General features: G+C 56.2%; 6 protein-coding genes across 6 annotated transcripts in view; 4 read left to right on the top strand and 2 right to left on the bottom strand.

The window, feature by feature from the left end:
- Window positions 1-583: 583 nt before the first annotated feature.
- Window positions 584-4,396, top strand: SODALDRAFT_353448 (acetyl-CoA synthetase-like protein; the record flags this gene model as incomplete). Its single annotated transcript, XM_028613647.1, has 6 exons — window positions 584-842; window positions 1,064-1,780; window positions 1,883-1,887; window positions 2,427-2,628; window positions 2,714-3,009; window positions 3,095-4,396. 6 exons carry the CDS (start codon window positions 584-586, stop codon window positions 4,394-4,396), a joined length of 2,781 nt encoding a protein of 926 aa, XP_028462832.1.
- A 340-nt stretch (window positions 4,397-4,736) lies between these two features.
- On the bottom strand, window positions 4,737-6,170 carry SODALDRAFT_76674 (eukaryotic translation initiation factor 4E-1). Its single transcript, XM_028615667.1, has 3 exons — window positions 5,851-6,170; window positions 5,711-5,782; window positions 4,737-5,624 (listed from the first exon to the last, which is right to left on the bottom strand). The coding sequence occupies exons 1-3, from the start codon at window positions 6,064-6,066 to the stop codon at window positions 5,136-5,138; spliced, it is 777 nt and encodes a 258-aa protein (XP_028462833.1). The 5' UTR covers window positions 6,067-6,170; the 3' UTR covers window positions 4,737-5,135.
- A 1,378-nt stretch (window positions 6,171-7,548) lies between these two features.
- Window positions 7,549-9,288, top strand: SODALDRAFT_76710 (hypothetical protein). The gene is made up of 2 exons (XM_028615668.1): window positions 7,549-8,322; window positions 8,425-9,288. The coding sequence occupies exons 1-2, from the start codon at window positions 7,701-7,703 to the stop codon at window positions 9,189-9,191; spliced, it is 1,389 nt and encodes a 462-aa protein (XP_028462834.1). The 5' UTR covers window positions 7,549-7,700; the 3' UTR covers window positions 9,192-9,288.
- Window positions 9,289-9,917: 629 nt separating this feature from the next.
- On the top strand, window positions 9,918-12,336 carry SODALDRAFT_284507 (hsp70-like protein; the record flags this gene model as incomplete). The annotated part of the gene is made up of 5 exons (XM_028608471.1): window positions 9,918-9,960; window positions 10,178-10,355; window positions 10,498-10,663; window positions 10,776-11,964; window positions 12,068-12,336. The coding sequence occupies 5 exons, from the start codon at window positions 9,918-9,920 to the stop codon at window positions 12,334-12,336; spliced, it is 1,845 nt and encodes a 614-aa protein (XP_028462835.1).
- A 1,191-nt stretch (window positions 12,337-13,527) lies between these two features.
- On the top strand, window positions 13,528-15,318 carry SODALDRAFT_284686 (MFS general substrate transporter; the record flags this gene model as incomplete). The annotated part of the gene is made up of 1 exon (XM_028608480.1): window positions 13,528-15,318. One exon carries the CDS (start codon window positions 13,528-13,530, stop codon window positions 15,316-15,318), a length of 1,791 nt encoding a protein of 596 aa, XP_028462836.1.
- A 291-nt stretch (window positions 15,319-15,609) lies between these two features.
- SODALDRAFT_346594 (EF-hand) overlaps window positions 15,610-17,109 on the bottom strand; it is a gene marked incomplete at its 3' end in the record, with an annotated part of 3,454 nt that continues 1,954 nt past the window's right edge. The window contains exons 2-3 of the mRNA XM_028613256.1: window positions 16,341-16,955; window positions 15,610-15,998 (exon numbers count right to left, since the gene is read on the bottom strand). Of these exons, the coding sequence (XP_028462837.1) occupies window positions 15,610-15,998; window positions 16,341-16,955 (1,004 nt within the window). The remainder of the gene's footprint in view (window positions 15,999-16,340; window positions 16,956-17,109) is intronic.

Genomic DNA, 17,109 nt, shown 5'->3' on the forward strand with positions numbered 1-17,109 from the left:
GCTGGCAGGATTACTTTCCCGTTTTGAAGCTCGTCCCAGACACCCAGAAGGTGACCAGGAGGCGAGCAGCACGGCGGCTAGCCGACATGGTGGAAGCGCCAGGTGCGAGGCTGCAGGAGGGCCGCGGGCGACTGTGATAATAAGCGCCGAGGCAAGCATGAGGCCGCCCTGTTATCCATGTTCGACAGCCAACACGCCGGGTAAGCATAAGTCCGCCTTGTTCACAGTAGCACATCTATGTCGACGGCCAACGCGCCGATTGCAAAAGGCCAACCGATGCGGCCTCACCTTTTCCTTTCCTGTTTCATCTTCACTTTGCATTGGCCGACATGACGACTGGATGTCGTATCATGACCATATGACCATGAGACTTGGAGGAGCCCGCACCAACACTCCAAATGCAGTTTGTATTCGATTCAGGAAATGTTCCACTGCCGATGAATAATAAGCGCCGTGAGGGAACTTGAATTATTAGATGCCAGGCCGCCAACCAGCTCTTAAATGCCCCGCATCCGCATCTCTTCCTGCAAGTTGCAAGTTGCGACTATCAACTCTGCTCGATCGAAAATTCCTCAAAAGAAAAATGGATGTCAGTCTCCAATCCGTCGAGAACTTCTACGCGATAGGCGATTTTCCAAGCAGACAACAGGAACGGGCTATCCTCAACGTTCTCAAGGCCACACTTCAGTTCCCGACCACTCCGGAATGGAAAGCCACAAACCTAGCCGATGTCCTCGGGTCAGTCTGGGACATATTCATTGGTGTTGTCCGCTGTATCCCGCCAGACCATCCTTGGCAGGACAGTCTTCTTCAGACCCTGGACATCATCCGCCATTGGGAGGGTAGCATGGTGGAGGGAAATGACGTGAGGAAAAGACGCAGGCCCTATTCTGTGTACTTGATTTTTGGGCTGACGAAATCGATCTCTCTACCAACAGATGCTTTTATGGGCGAATCTTCCTTATTTCGGCATGGCCATAAGGGAAAATTGGATCGGTAATGAAGCGGAAATTTGATCCGTCTCTCTAGGGACTACAGGGATCTCTTTGCTAATGACTTCCAGGTCCATTTAGTTGGGATGAGGATGGAGATGAGGACCTGACCGAACAAGCCATCCAGTGGAAGAACCTGAACTCGTTCATGGCTCGGCTCACGCGTCGCAGCTTCAACTCGGGGATCATGTATGGCCTCTGGGAGATCAGACGGGCGCTCGAGGAACCGCTAGAGAAAGGGCCCGACATGGAATGCTGGCTGTGGGTGGCAAGCGAGTGGATGATCCAGTGCGCAGACGTCTCGGCCGGCTGGATGGCCCCGGAGGAGGAGGTTGGCGAGGACATGCTCCGGATTCACAAGGGGGGCTCGCTGTGCAAGGACATAGACCCGCTGGGCATCGAGAGGTGGGAGTTTTGGAAGGAACGGTTTGCTTCATTTGCTGCAGATGCTGAAAACCTGCAGCTTGATGATGCCATCCTGGGGCGGATCGCAGAGGCTTTGGAGACCATGCGTGTGGTCGAAGAGTCGGGCGAAGCCGTCGACGATGACCGCATGGTATCAGATTTTACGGAGAGCGGGGAGCCGAGGGAAAAGAGCGGAGAGTTAAGAGAGGAGAGCTGGGTGCACGTGAGCGCAGAGCAGGAGAGCCGGGAGCAGGATGGTAGAGGGCAGGAGAGCGACCAGGCGGAGAGCCAGGGCCAGGAGGAGAGCCAGGGCCAGGAAAACCGGGGACAGGAGAGCCGTCACCAGGATGACGGAGAGCAGGAGAGCCTGGAGGGAGAATCAAGTAGGGACCAGAGACAGGAGAGTGCAGGTTAAGGAGATAAGTATACAGAGTCAAAGATCGAGGAGCAGGGGAGTTAATTGGATTCTCAACTTGTTTTTATAGATAAGGTAGGCAATATCAAGATCGTTCAAGTTAGAAGCGTAGAAGGCAGCTTAATGACCTAATATTCACGCGAATTTCTATGCTTCGTACCTACGCTAGGTCCAAAGTCCCCTTTTAGCGCTATATTTATTATTAGTGCCCTATAACTCGGTGTCAGTGAACGTAGGTTCTCCGAAGGTACAGCAGCGGATACCTTAGGCTAAGGGATCATAGGTCATAGGTCCGACCCCACGTGACGTGACTGAGGGGCATCAGAAAACCAGAAGAACGCTGCTCCCATGGCGGCGGGTTGCGGGCGGGCACACATTTCCGCAATGATCGGATCCCACCGTCCCAGCACCCCCTCATGTCTTCATTCGCCTTCCCACCATTGCGGCGGGTCGCCACGCGACGACCTGCAGCAGCCTGTTGTAGATGCCTGTCAGCCTTTATCTTCCCAATGGCTGTGGTCCGCCCCGTCCACGCCGGTCTCCCCCCTCCCCTCGGTCTTCGATGCCTCAGCAGCAGTAGCAGCAGAAGCAGAATGACTTCGACTCTACCGAAGCTGCCGCTCTTCGAGGCTATTGCCGGCCATGAACCAGAGTCTACAGCCGTCGTACACTCATTATCCGGGAGGAGATTCAAGTACGGGGAACTGTTGGGGGATGTCGCGCGGACGAGAGACCAGCTCTTGTCCGCGACGGGCAAGACGAGCCTCAACGGCGAGCGCATCGCCTTCTTGGTAGAGAACAGTTACGATTACGTCGGTAAAGCCATGCCTTACACTCTCTCCGTAACACATAAGAAGAATATCCACCAAAAAGCTGATTTCTGTCCTCTGCGCGTACGTAGTGACACTACTCGCCGCCTTCGCCGCTCGATCCCTTGCCGTTCCCCTCTCGCCAGCCTTCCCCGCCGCCGAGTTACAGTACATAATCAACCAAAGCCAGGCAGCGATTGTCGTCAATTCAGCCAAATTCGCCGGCAGAGCTCGCGACGTGCTTGCGACTGGCTTGGAATACCAACCGGCGCAGTTGGAAATCCGAAAACACCTCGGCGGCGGCCCCCATGAGAAGATCGAGCTGGAAGATGTCGATTTCGGAGGTGCGGGCATGATGCTCTATACGTCGGGAACGACGAACCGACCGGTACGAATGACCAAAGTGACCAACTGGCCATCTTGAAGGTCATTTTCGAAGTATCTTTCTTCATACTGATCATCTCATATCATAGAAAGGCGTCCTATTACCCCAATCTGTCTTGACAGCGCAGGCCCGCTCGCTCATCGAAGCCTGGGAATACTCCTCGCGAGACCACCTCCTCCATGTCCTCCCGCTCCACCACATCCACGGCACCGTCAACGCCCTCCTGACACCCCTCTTCGCCGGCAGCGCCATAGAGTTCCTCTTCCCCTTCAATCCGTCTGTCGTATGGTCCCGACTCGCCGCACCTCTCGTCGCATCCCCTCAGCCGAACAATAAGAACAACAACAACGACAGCAACGACAGCAATACCACCCCACCGAAAGAGAAAATCACCTTCTTCACCGTCGTCCCAACCGTCTACTCCCGCCTCCTCAGCTCACACAAGGACCTCCCCCCCGACCTATCCGAAGCAGCCCGCGACGCCGTCTCCCCCACCCACATGCGCCTCGCCATCTCCGGCTCCGCCGCCCTCCCCACCCCCATCAAAGACGCCTGGCGCCGCCTCTCCCGCGGCACCGTCCTCCTCGAACGCTACGGCATGACCGAGGTAGGCATGGCCCTCTCCTGCGGCCTCCGCGTCGCCGACCGCGTCGACGCCTCCGTCGGCTGGCCCCTCCCGGGCGTCCAAGCCCGCCTCGCCGACCTCGACACGGGCGCCATCCTCCCCGAGGGTCCCGAGGGCCGCGACCGCCCCGGCGAGATCCAGCTCCGCGGGCCCACCATCTTCAAAGAGTACTGGCGCAACCCGGCCGCCACGGCCAAGGAATTCGTCCCAGACGACGAGAGCCCCACCAACAGAAACGGCACCGGAAACGAAAGCCAGAACACCCAACGCGACGCCGGCCGCTGGTTCCGCACCGGCGACGTCGCGGTCCGTCGAGCCGTCTCGGGCGCAGGCGCAGGCGCAGGCCAGCCGGGAGGGGAGGGAGGCGCCCAGCCCTGGGCGAAGGGGGACATGTACTTCATCCTCGGCCGGAAGAGCGCCGACATCATCAAGACGGGCGGGGAGAAGGTCAGCGCGCTCGAAGTCGAGCGGGAGCTGCTCTCCCTCGACGAGGTATCCGAGGCGGCCGTCGTCGCCGTGCCCTCGGGGAAATGGGGCCAGAAGGTCGGCGCCGTGGTCATCTTGAACCGCGACGTCGTGCCCGAGGGCGCGCGGTGGTCGCCCATGGACATGCGGAGGGCGTTGCGGCACCGGTTGGCGAATTACAAGATCCCGCAGGTCCTGAGGGTCGTCGACCATATCCCGCGGAATGCCATGGGGAAGATTAACAAGAAGGAGCTGGTCAAGGAGGTGTTTGCCGATCATTTTAGCGAGGACGAGCTGTGATTGCTTCGGTGAGGCGGGAGAAGGAAAAGAAAGAGGTTGTAGGGGATATAGACATTGCATGCATGGTGTTGGCTTTTCATGGCGTTATTTCTCCATTCCTTTGTCGCGGCGAAACCATACTCATTTCATCCACCCTAGAACATTCCCGGGATACAACACGAAGGGTCGTTAGTGCAGTTGGAATTCAACCAGTGTTTATTGCCCCGTGAGAAAACAAGGACAAGCGTGATCACCGAAACATGGGCACGAATTTCATTTACTCGATATCATCTTGCCGCTTGTGCTATCCCACCCCCAAAGAGCGTCATGACGATTCCGGGCCAAAATGTTCAAACGAAACGCCTTGACCAAAAAGCGTTAAAAGACGTGTAACCGTGAAAACCCCTGCGTCACGGCCAGATATTAGACCCCCAGTAGCCACCGCACGATAGGACACCGTTGTTTGCTGTCTTTAACAACCGTCGCTTAAATTTAGCGAGGCAGTTGACAGACACAAAGTTGGTATTGGGTGCCCCAAAGTTTCCCCAGCGTCAGCCAACACCCTAAAGCGACGGCTGGCTTCAGAAATGGAATCCACGTGGATAGAGCGAAAAAAGAAAGGAAAAAAAAAAAGATAATGGGTATGGATGTCATGCTTCCGTCGGAATCATTCATACTACATGTCCCCAGGCCTCCGCTACATGATGGAAGCAAGGGAGTTTCAACGAGCAAGCCAGCGGGGGCTGTCGTTCAACCTCCCTTACACGGTAAACTTGGCCTTGGCACGGCTGCTACCGCTGTGGGCACTATCCGTGTGGCCAGAAAACTCGACGAGCTCGCCGGGGCCCAGGTCGAGGAGGCTCTTGAAACGCTGGCCAATGTCCAGGAGAATCTTCTTGGCCTTGTCGGGGGAGCGGCCCTTGCCGCCCGCCACGTCCCCATCGCCCCGGCCTGGAATGCTCTTTCCTATGGTGCGAGTCCAGACACCGATGCGGAAAAGGGCCTTGCGAACGTTGACGACAACGCCCATGATCTCGCCGTCTTCCACGTCCTCGAGCGTCTCGCCAATGGCGGCAAGCATGACGTGGAGCCAGATCTCGTCGATGTTAACGCTGTGTGGCCTCTTAAACTGGTATGACCATTTTCCGCCGTGCTTGTTTTGGGCGTCTTCCCACTCGGGCCGGACGCCGGCCTTGAAGAGGTGGTAATCGGCCTTTTGAGGGAGTTTGGAGACGGCGGCAACGTTGTTCTAGATAGCGAAGAAGAGTTAGAGGAAGCCATCGAAGGGCGGACCGTTCTTTGGTTGTAATGTAACGAGGAGGTGCTCTAACGTACCTGAACGCCCCAAAACTCCTCCACGGAATCGAAGGTGATGACTTCTTTCAGCAAGTCGTTCCAGTTGTCACCCTAGAGAAAGGTATGTTAGACTAGCTGCGTCATCATACCTAAGAGGGTATGGAACGGACGACACGTACCTTCCCACTCGGAGGCTTGGTATACCAGAGAGTCCACTTATTCTGGAGCGGGTGCTTGACATTGAAATTATCCTTGTCATGAAAGATGGTCTTGATATCGTTGTCCGTACTGGCGTCGGGGCCATCGCCGTTGGGAGAGACGGGGATGGTGGTGAGATCAACTTGCTCGTTCATCTTGGGGCCTTCAGCGGCCGGCATCTCAGCTGTGGAAGCCATTTTGCGTGGGATTCTAGAGAGAAGCTTGTCGAGGAGCGGGGAATAGTCGAAGCTGATGGAGTTCGGATCGGAGAACGAGAGGGCACGCAAGATATATATCTCGGAATAGTCTTGTCTTGTTGAGCAGTTGCCTGGTAGGTTCTGGCAGTGGACGCAGAAGCAGGCAGAATCAGGAGTTAAGATAAAAACGGAGACTTGTTGGGAGGATTTCAAGATCCGCGAGGCCGGGAAAGTAGTAGTCGTGGGACTAAGCGTTGAGTGGGTGGTAGTTGCGGTGCGTGCGGGTGAGAAAGATGACACGGAGGGTAGGTAGATCCACTACTTCCTTCCTTGTGCTGGCGGGAGAATAAGAATGACTTGCACCAGGCAGTCAGTTTTTTGTCGGAGTGATGGCCTAGCAGGTAAGTCCTGTCAGGTACCGTATAAACGATGCGTTCTGAGAAGGTCGAGGAAGTCGCAGTCGCTGGTGATGGTTGCTGCGAGGGGGAAAAAAAAGTTGAACTAGTGGTTTCATGGAGCGCAAGAGAAGACGAGGGGCGGCTCGCTGACTAATATTCGGTTGCATGTGTGTATCACATAATCCCTGTAATCTCTCTACGCCTACCTGTACACTAAGGTAGTGTACTACGCCTACTACGCCTACATGTACTTCCGACACATCTCGACCTCATCCATGGCTTTCCCTTTCTGCCTCCGACAATGTCTCGCGAAATTCAAGAGAAATCTCATTTTCTCTGATCGTCACCCTGCCAGCGGAGTCAGACCTCTTAGCTTCTGTCTATGGAATTTTTTTTTTGGCTTCCGCCGAGCCTTTGTTCCTATAAGAGACTCCCGTAACAAAGGACCAACTCCTTCAGCGTTTCCTATCGACAGTCTCATTCGACAAGGATTTCGAACATGCCAGCTCTTCCTACCTTAGTCTTTGCCAAATATGAATACATGACCTTCCTTTCTTTATTATCCATTCTTTATTTGGGCCTGTAGCTCTGCTGTGCCTTGCATGCAAGGATGGGGTTCCCCCCCCTTCTCTTAGATGGGCCTAGGTAGGTGAGATAAAGAGAAAGAAGGAGAGGGAGAGAAACGAAAGGTAGTGGCTATTGCCATCTCATGGGCCAACCATGGACCATGGACCATGGACCTGGCGTCCATTGCTTCTATCTTTGTCCTCGAGGTTATTGCCGGTTCCGTCCCCCCCTGGCCTCTCTGGAATGGACATCAAAGAAGACGTCGGATTTTCTTTGTCTTGATTGTCACTCGATTCAACGAATTCCGGACCTCTCCTCTTACCAAACACATTCAATATTCGCACCCTGGATGGCTACTTTGTAGTCTGACTCGGAGGAGTCATTGTTCTGATAGAGATGACTTGGGCAACTCGAGAATATCCACACAAAGACTCTCTCATCTTCCTTTTGCCTGCGGCCTTTCACGCCTTTCGTGTTTAATAAACCCAATGTTTCCTCCGTTTTCCCTAGCGGAACGTAATCTGTCGTCAACTGGTCCCGGGACATAGTATTCAATGATTCACAGCACCGACGGTCGACCTCGAACGACGCCTTGAATGACGCCTTGCACCCCTCCGACACAACAGACCTTTCCCCACGTACGTATTGTCTGGAACTGGTCGTGAAGACATGTCCGGACCTACTACTGTCCAGCCGCCGTCGAGTGGCCTCCATCTAAACACCAACCTGTCCTCTTCGGGCCAGGCGAACAACAATGGGGATGAGCAGGACGGGACAGAACCATCCAAGCAACCCAAACAGCATGTGCTCATACGGCACCCCGACGAGGACCCGAACGTCGCACTGAGCACGCTGAAAGCGTTCAAGGTCGACAGACTGCAGTGCGTCTGGGCCCTGCCGGCAAGCCAGATAGACGACTCCTTCGTCCGAGAGCAGTACAGCAAGCTTCTCCTCTACGCCTACAGGGCCATCCACCGGCATTTCGCAGAGGAGGTGAATTTCGCCATAACGGAGGAGCGATGGGCTTCGGTCTCGCCCTGGGCCATGCGACATGTCATAGAAAACGACTACACACTGGAGGAGTACGTCGAGTCGGTGGCTCGGCCTCACCCCGTCGGCCAGTCCCCGTGGGACACACTGCTGGCCTCGCGTCGGGAGAGGCGACATGTCCTTGTTGCCGTTGTATTGAGGATGCTGCATGAGCACGCCTTTGATGAGCTCCTTTTCGGTGCCAGCCGGGATCAGGCCAAAATCCTACGAAACCAGGATAGGGACTTGGTATCGGCAGACGGTATGTCATTCTCTTTGGTTAAGGCAATCCCTCTTCTTTTTTTTTGTTTTGCTTTTTTTCCTTTTTTCTTTTTTTGCTTCCCTTCGCTAACACGGGCTCCAGCATTCAAACGCGCCACCATGCGGGCGGAATACATCAACATGTTCCTCGAACGCAACAACTACGTGCCCTCGCAGTTCTGGGCGGCAGTCGATGACCTAACCTACCGGATCGTCATGCAACTCTATCCCACGTACGCATGGATCAGCACCTCGTGGCGCCGTTCTCGACGAAGGTCCAACCCGCAAAAGCTCTTCCAGAGCATCCACAACGTGGTGGCTCACGCCGGGTGGCTGGCCGTACAGATCCGGCGCGTCCCCGCGTCCGTGGTCGTCTTCGACTGGGCCGCCCCGGGCGAGCGCTGGATGCCGACCTACAAGCACTGCGACAGCGAGATCTTCCAGCAGTCCGTCTCGAGGGTGGAGAGAGAGGATGAAGAAAAAAGGAGGCTGGGGAGGGAACCGCCCAGCCACGTGGGGAGGGTCCTCGTTTCGATCGCGCCGCGGGTCGAGCGCTACGCGGCGGCCAAGGGGGGGCGCGTGCGTTCGGTTCTGCACCCGGTGCGTTGCGTGTGTTACTACGGCATCGAGAACGAGGCGATGGATGCGAATACGGGCAACGTCGGCCTACGGGGGTATTCTCAGCTCATGAAGCATCGCCGGGAGAGGAGGGAGTTTTATCGGGTGGGTTTCAAGCACGCTTTTGGGGTAGTACTTGTCGCCTGGGTCGTCTGGATGATTATGCTCGCCATCACAAACATCACCACCTTGACCAACCTGGGGCGAGTTGAGGTGGAGAAAATATGGTGGTCTGGTATTTGGAGGAAATAACCACATGACGGCGCATGGGATGGTAATCTGGATGTTGGGAGTGCTGGAGTCATTTACATGGAGGTCAAGGTCGAACGAAGGTCAAAGTGCTCGGTTCACCTCGGACGTTTGACTGCCTTTTTCCCCTCCTTTTCTCTTCCTTTTTTCTTCCTTTTTTCTTCCTTTTTTTCTTCCCTTTGTTCTTGTCTTGCTTTTATGCGAAGTACCTTAGGGAGCGAGTCTCGGGGCGGTTATAAAATAGATGCTTTGTCTCACCACGTGCAACCCACTTATATTGGCAAGGCATATAAGGTACGTAGACCATGCGTAGTCCGTTCGATACAGGGTAATTGTAGGGGGAAAACGAGCCGTCCGATGTTGATGTTTCCTTATTAGCAGTCTCCCCAAGAGCGGCCTGACTCGGTGACAGGATGGAGGACTCGGTGAAGCCGTGGGGAAAAAGCAGGCTAGGAAACATTTTTTTCGTTTAAAAAGGAGCGATAAGATAGCCGAGCCCCGTCCCACCAGGGGCCAAACACACTAAACTACATTAGGTCTAGCATTGACCCATGCAAAAAGTTCTCAGTGCCAAAATTCCATTTTTTTGTCCGGCCAAAAATTTCTGAAAGAGGGCCCTTGAAAGTGTTCTTGAGGACCCCGCGTGCCGCCTCTCTTTCCTCCGATCAACCCTCCCACCTTCATACCCTCCAACCTCCACCTCCCTCCCAACAAACACACCTTGCAAAGATGGCGGAAGAACTCTACGATGGTGCCATTGGCATCGATCTCGGTATGTGATTCTTCACTTTATTTTCTTGCATCTCATCTTGTTTGAAAATAGGCGCTGGGGTGGCAGCGACGTCGACGCCCGTGGCGGTTACTGCCCGGCTTTGAGGCGAAGGCGGTGACCGACCTGGGCCTCTGAATTTCGTCCCCTGTTCTTTTCCTCATTGCATCGGCATAGCCAATATTAAAGAATGCTTCTAACGTTGGACTCCATATCACAGGCACTACCTACTCTTGCGTTGCCATCTATGAGGGCACCAATGTTGAGATCATCGCCAACGAGCAGGGTTCCTTCACCACCCCCTCCTTCGTCAGCTTCAATGAGAAGGAGCGGTTGATTGGTGAAGCCGCCAAGAACCAGGCTGCCATGAACCCCCGGAACACCGTCTTCGACGTCAAGTGAGTGCCTTTTCCCTTTCTGCGGTTGTGCAGCTTTCATTTTATGTGACTTCTCAGCTGGTTACCACACTTTCGTCTAAACCAAGAAAACAATATCAAATAAAAAGCAGAAAAAAACTAACCATCCCACTCTCGTCGTTAGGCGTCTTATCGGCCGCCCCTTCGATGACCCTGATGTCAAGAAGGATATGGAGTCTTGGCCTTTCAAGGTCATTGACGACAATGGCTCCCCCAGAGTCGAGGTCGACTACCTCGGCGAGACCAAGTCTTTCTCCCCCCAGGAGATCTCTGCCATGGTCCTCACCAAGGTTTGTTTTTGCCCCCCTGAAACATGAAAGCAAGGAACAAATTAAAAGAAAAAAAGAAAAAAAAAACTGTTTGTGTGCCGTCATGTGCTAACTCCACTTCCCCCCAAAACAGATGAAGGAGATTGCCGAAACCAAGCTCGGTAAGAAGGTTGAGAAGGCCGTCATCACCGTGCCCGCCTACTTCAACGACAACCAGCGTCAGGCCACCAAGGACTCCGGTGCCATCGCCGGCCTGAACGTCCTCCGTATCATTAACGAGCCCACTGCCGCCGCCATCGCCTACGGTCTCGGCTCTGGCAAGTCTGGCAAGGAGCGCAACGTCCTCATCTACGATCTCGGTGGCGGTACCTTCGATGTGTCCCTGCTGAACATCCAGGGCGGTGTCTTCACCGTCAAGGCCACCGCGGGTAACACCCACTTGGGTGGCCAGGATTTCGACACCAACCTGCTCGAGCACTGCAAGAAGGACTTCCAGCGCAAGACCAAGAAGGACATCTCCGATGACCCCCGCGCTCTCCGTCGTCTGCGGACGGCTTGCGAGCGTGCCAAGCGTACCCTGTCCAGCGGTGCCCAGGCCACCATCGAGATCGACTCGCTCTTCGACGGCGAGGACTTCCAGATGCAGATCACCCGTGCCCGTTTCGAGGAGCTCAACGCCAAGGCCTTCTCCGGCACCCTGGAGCCGGTGGCCCAGGTGCTGAAGGACGCCAACATGGACAAGAGCGTCGTCGAAGAGATTGTGCTTGTCGGTGGCTCCACCCGTATCCCCCGCATCCAGAAGCTCCTGTCCGAGTTCTTCGACGGCAAGAAGCTGGAGAAGAGCATCAACCCCGACGAGGCCGTCGCCTATGGTGCCGCCGTCCAGGCCGGTATCCTCTCCGGCAAGGCCACCTCGGCCGAGACCGCCGACCTCCTCCTCCTCGACGTCGTTCCCCTCTCTCTCGGTGTTGCCATGGAAGGCAACATCTTCGCGCCCGTCGTCCCCCGCGGCCAGACCGTCCCCACCATCAAGAAGCGCACCTTCACCACTGTCGCCGACAACCAGCAGACTGTCCAGTTCCCCGTGTACCAGGGTGAGCGTGTTAACTGCGAGGACAACACCTCGCTCGGTGAATTCACCCTGGCTCCTATCCCCCCCATGCGTGCTGGTGAGGCCGTTCTCGAGTGTGTCTTCGAGGTTGATGTCAACGGCATCCTCAAGGTCACCGCGACGGAGAAGACCTCGGGCCGCAGCGCCAACATTACCATCTCCAACTCGGTCGGCAAGCTGTCGTCCACTGAGATTGAGCAGATGATCACCGGTATGTTTCACGCAAGCTCTTTTTTCTTTCTTTTTCTTTTCCCCTCAGACGACTTGTCGTCTCGCCTCCTGATCGTCCATGCTAACCCTGAGTGCCATTAAAGATGCCGAGAAGTTCAAGACCAACGACGAGGCCTTCAGCAAGAAGTTCGAGGCCAAGCAGCAGCTCGAGTCGTACATTGGCCGGGTTGAGGAGATCATCTCCGACCCCACTCTGTCCCTGAAGCTGAAGCGCGGCCAGAAGGACAAGATCGAGCAGCAGGTCAGCGAGGCCATGGCCAAGCTCGAGATTGACGACGCCTCGGCCGAGGAACTTAAGAAGCAGGAGCTCGCCCTGAAGAGGCTCGTCACCAAGGCCATGTCGGCCCGATAAACGCGGACGCCAGGCTTCAGTCGATTGTTGAGGATGCCGGGATGAGAAGAGGTGATGACTGAGAAAGCATGCATACACATGACATGGCGTATGATGATGGTTTTGGTCGCACGGAATTGCGGTCTGGTCACGGATACTGGTCATGGACCTGGGCAGCTACGACAGGACGCGTCTACGGACAAGGTTTTTTTTATGAAGAGCGCTTGCTTGGGGTCCGGGCAATTCGGAACACCAAAAGGACGGTTCGGTTCTAGAGAGTTAACCAACATGGGGGAAACAGATGGGCCCTGGTTGATTAACTTGAGGTATTGCGGGAAAAGAAGGCACGCGAAAAAGTTTGCTCATCATTGCTCACTCCCACCTTGCGGTCCTTTATTTTTCATCTTCATCTCGGATACACTCAACAGTCACGAAGGTCGACGATCAGTCTCTTGTTTGCTTTCCCTTTTCCTTTTTATTTTCTTTTTATTTTCCTCACTTTTCCTTCCGTTGCAGGAGGAGGAGAATAGGGATTCTATGGGGCGTTCTTTTTCATAGACTCAACGAGTAGATCCGGGATTTTCTTTTCTTGCTTGGACGACGACGGGAAAAACGATATATCTCAACCCACGAATTTCCATACCATTTTTGCCGATGATTTTTCTTTCCGTCTGGGTTTCTCGCCTTCGTCTGATGGGGATTTTCCGGCTTGCCTTCTCATTCGTTCGTCCATCGAACGAGTGGCGACGGAATTCTAACCTTTTTCTTATTACCAGGTAGGAAAAGACCGAGTCGAGTCGAGTCGAGTCGTCTGCCAAATTGACGACACCACAACGTACGAGTCAAGTTTAGCCAAACCCTCCCTTACTCCCCCCTTTACTCCCCTTTACTCCCCTTCCCTCCCCATCCTTTGACTCGAGTCGACATCGGATGCAAAGCCGTCATTTGCAAGTCCCGTACGTCACCATCTCTCCAACCCAGGGAACATGTCTTATCTTTTATATTGCCCGGGATGGACTAAATGGATGTCAAAGTCCAACTACAGCTTGTCCATCCCCATATGACGGGGGGAAAATACATGATAATATCCCAGGACGACAACTATTATTTCATATACGCCATAATTACGACCCTCTTTGTCTTGGTTTTTTTTTCGTGTATTTACTTACAAGGAATGAACGAATGAACCTCGAATGACCTCGCTAGGGAATCATGCCGTTCGCAGACTCTCACGCGGAAAAGCAACAGCTACCTCCCCCTACAGGCAGCTCCTCTCGACCGGAGGCGTCCGATTCCTCCTCGTCCGGACCATCGGCCACATCCCACGGCTATTCGTCTTCAAGACGACCATCGAGCGTCGGTAGCGTTGAAGGGATTGCTCAATACGATGGACATCGACCATCCGAAGAGGAGCTGACACGATGTCGGTCAAGGAGATTGTCAGCATCTCAAGTCTCGGCCCATTCGACCGGTTTCGAAGGTGTCGGGCTCGTTCCTTGGTTTTCCGGGGAGTCCATCATTTCGAGAATTCGATCCCGACCTCCCGTGCCCCCCTTCCATCATCCGCTCGCCGGCTGTCCCACCACTGACGACTATCTCGTCGATTTTGACGGACCAGACGACCCGTACCGTCCCGTCAACTGGCCGCCTCGCAAGAAAGCCACCACCACGCTCCTCTACGGCCTCGTCACCATGACTGCCACTTGGGCGTCTTCCGCCTATTCGTCCGGCACCCACCTGGTCGCCGCCGAGTTCGACGTCAGCCACGAGGTCGCCGTCCTCGGCACCACTCTTTTTCTCCTGGGCTTCGGGCTCGGCCCTTTACTCTGGGCACCGCTCTCCGAAGTATACGGGCGTCGCGTCGCCGTCCTCACCCCCATGGCCATCGCCGTGTGTTTCTCCTTTGCCACGGCCACGGCGAAAGACCTACAGACCATCCTCCTCACGCGGTTCTTCGGCGCCGTCTTCTCCTCGGCCCCCGTCACCAACACGGGCGGCGTCCTGGGCGACCTCTATACGCCCGCCCATCGGGGCTACGCCATGGCAGGGTACGCCCTGGCCGTGGTAGGCGGGCCGACGTTGGGACCCATCGCCTCGTCGGCCGTGGCGCAAGACCCGTCCCTGGGCTGGCGATGGACGGAATACATCACGGGGATCCTACAGGCGTTCGTGCTGGCGGTGACCGTCCTGCTCGTGGACGAGACCTACCCGCCGAGCCTCCTGGTCCGCAAAGCGCGGCAGCTGCGCATCACCACGGGGAACTGGGCCCTGCACGCGCGCTTCGAGGAATGGGACGTCACGCCCGCCGAGCTGGCGCGCAAGTTCCTGATCCGCCCGCTGCAGCTCCTCGCGACGCCCATCTGCGCCCTCATCGCCCTGTACACGAGCTTCACCTACGGCGTCATGTACATGCAGCTGGGCGCCGTGCCCATCATCTTCGCCCAGCGCCGCGGCTGGGGTTTGGGCGTCCGCGGCTCGCTCCCCTTCCTCGCCCAGTTCCTCGGCGCCGTCACCGGCCTGGGCATCAACGCCGTGAACCAGGTCGGCTACAACCGCGCCCTCAAGGCCCGCGGGGAACGCGTCCTCCCCGAGCGTCGCCTCCCGCCCATGATGCTCGGGTCCGTCCTCCTTGCCGGCGGGCAGTTCATGATGGGGTGGACCGCCGAGCCCGAGGCCGCGCCCTGGATCGTCCCCGTCATTGGCCTGTACCTGTCCGGGTGCGGCTTCAACACCGTTTTCCAGGCGGGGCTGAATTACCTTGTTGACACGTTCCACTTGTATGCTGCTAGCGCTGTGGCGGCGAATACGTTCCTAAGGAGTTGCTTCGCTGCTGCTTTCCCCCTGGCGGTCGGGCCGCTGTATAACAACCTTGGTGTGGGGCCCGGGGCGAGTATCTTTGGCGGCTTTGCCTGTCTACTGATCCCTGTGCCGTTTGTTTTTTACGCTTATGGGAAGAGGATCCGGGCGGCGAGTCATTGGAGCAAGGGGAGTTGTCTGGGTTGAGAGACGGAGATGGGGAGAGAGAGAGAGGGAAAAGGGGGGTTGTGGTCAAGATGATAGGGAGTATGCTAAATGGCCAAAAGAGCTTACGAGTGAGGAGTGAAAAGGAATCTGCACGGAGTAATCATGTAAAGTTCTCTACGGGAAGACAATAATGAAGAGAGTAGACCGAAAGGAAACTAATGTACGGACATTTATCGTTACAGTAAGACTACAAGACGGCTATTCTCGCCACCCTCTGCATGTGTGTGTGTGAGTATTAGTATAGATATAACCCCCCATCCCATCATCTCACTAGGGAATGCAGAAATCGACCCAGCTACCCAGGTAATCCAACCGGTTGCCGGCCGGCTTGGGGTTCTCATGCCGTCTGTAAATGGCCTCGAACTCTTCATAGCTGAGCTTCCCCCACCCGCCGCGTTCCTCGGCCTCCTTCTCCGCTTGATCGAGCCGCTTCCATTCCGCCAGCACCCGCACGGAGACGGAGACGGCCGTCTTGGACTTGGCGGGCGGTTCTTGCTCTTGCTCTTGCTCTTCTTCGCCGTCGTCGGCGACCTGTGGCTCGGCCGAAAACGTCTTCCCGGGGGCCGGTTTCGCGGCAGGGGGGGTTCTTGTGAGGTCGCTGTCGTTGTTCGGACGGAACTGGGGCATGGTGGGATCGCGATAGCCTTCTTCTTCTTTTTCTTCTTTTTGTTCTCCTCCTCCTCCTCGTTCTTCTCCTTCTCCTTCTCCTTCTCCTTCTCCTTCTCCTTCTCCTTCTCCTTCTCCTTCTCCTTCTCCTTCTTCCTCTTCCTCCCCTGCCTCTGGCCTTTCTGCCACCTCTTGAAATGTGTCCTCGTTCCTGCCCTCGGAACCCCCCCGGACCTCGTCGGCGGGCCCAGACTGTTCCGCGAAAGTTCCACCCGCAACCGTGAAGCCCGTAACGTCCAACAGCTCCTCCAATGTCCGCTCGCTCACGGGTCTACTGCTGCCGTTATTATCAAGGAGCGAAACAGCCTCCGGATCCGCCTCCTCCCCGCGTCGACTCTCCGCCGTGGCATCCTTCTCTTCCTCCTCCTCCTCCTCCTCCTCCTCCGCGTTCTCGAGGTGGAGGTCAATGTCAAAATTATCCAACACCTCGCGGTGCAGTTCGCGCTGCTCCTTCGTCTCGGCGGCGCGGACGGCGAGGTCCTCCTTCTCCCTGAAGACAACGTCGAGCAGCTCGTTGAAGGCCTGCTGGGTGATCTGGTAGAGGATCTCCTTGCCGGCGTCGCGCTCCTCCTCCGGGATCTCGAAGCCGCCCCACCGCTCCGGCACGCTGCGCGACGAGGTCGACGGGTTGGAGCGCACGTCCATGTTGTCGTCCATGTCCTCGGCGAAGCGGACCTTGGAGGACGACCGGGACCGTGGGAAGAAGGGCGGGTGGTGGTGGTGCTGGGGCGCCTTGGCGTGGGGGGCGGAAGAGGAGCGGTCGGGCACGCCGGGGAGGCTGGCGAGCACGTCTTCGCTCTCGTCCCACCCATCGGGCGCCGTGCCGCCCTCCTCCTCGTCGAGGTAGAAGTGCCTCCGTCGCCATCGCTCGTGCAGGGCCTGGCGGGCGGCGGCGCGCCGTCTCCTGTCGACGCGGGGCGCCATTTGTCGGCGGTGGCGGATGACTTGGGCTCGCAGCTGGCTCTCGGTGGGCATGTCGTGAACGAACGGGCCGAGACCGGGACCCGGCTGTTGTTGTTGTTGTTGTTGTTGTTGTTGTTGTTGTTGTTGTTGTTGTTGTTGTTGTTGTTGTTGTTGTTGTTGTTGTTGTTGTTGTTGTTGTTG

The sequence above is a fragment of the Sodiomyces alkalinus genome (genome assembly GCF_003711515.1).
Source record: "Sodiomyces alkalinus F11 unplaced genomic scaffold SODALscaffold_12, whole genome shotgun sequence".
Taxonomy (NCBI): domain Eukaryota; kingdom Fungi; phylum Ascomycota; class Sordariomycetes; order Glomerellales; family Plectosphaerellaceae; genus Sodiomyces; species Sodiomyces alkalinus.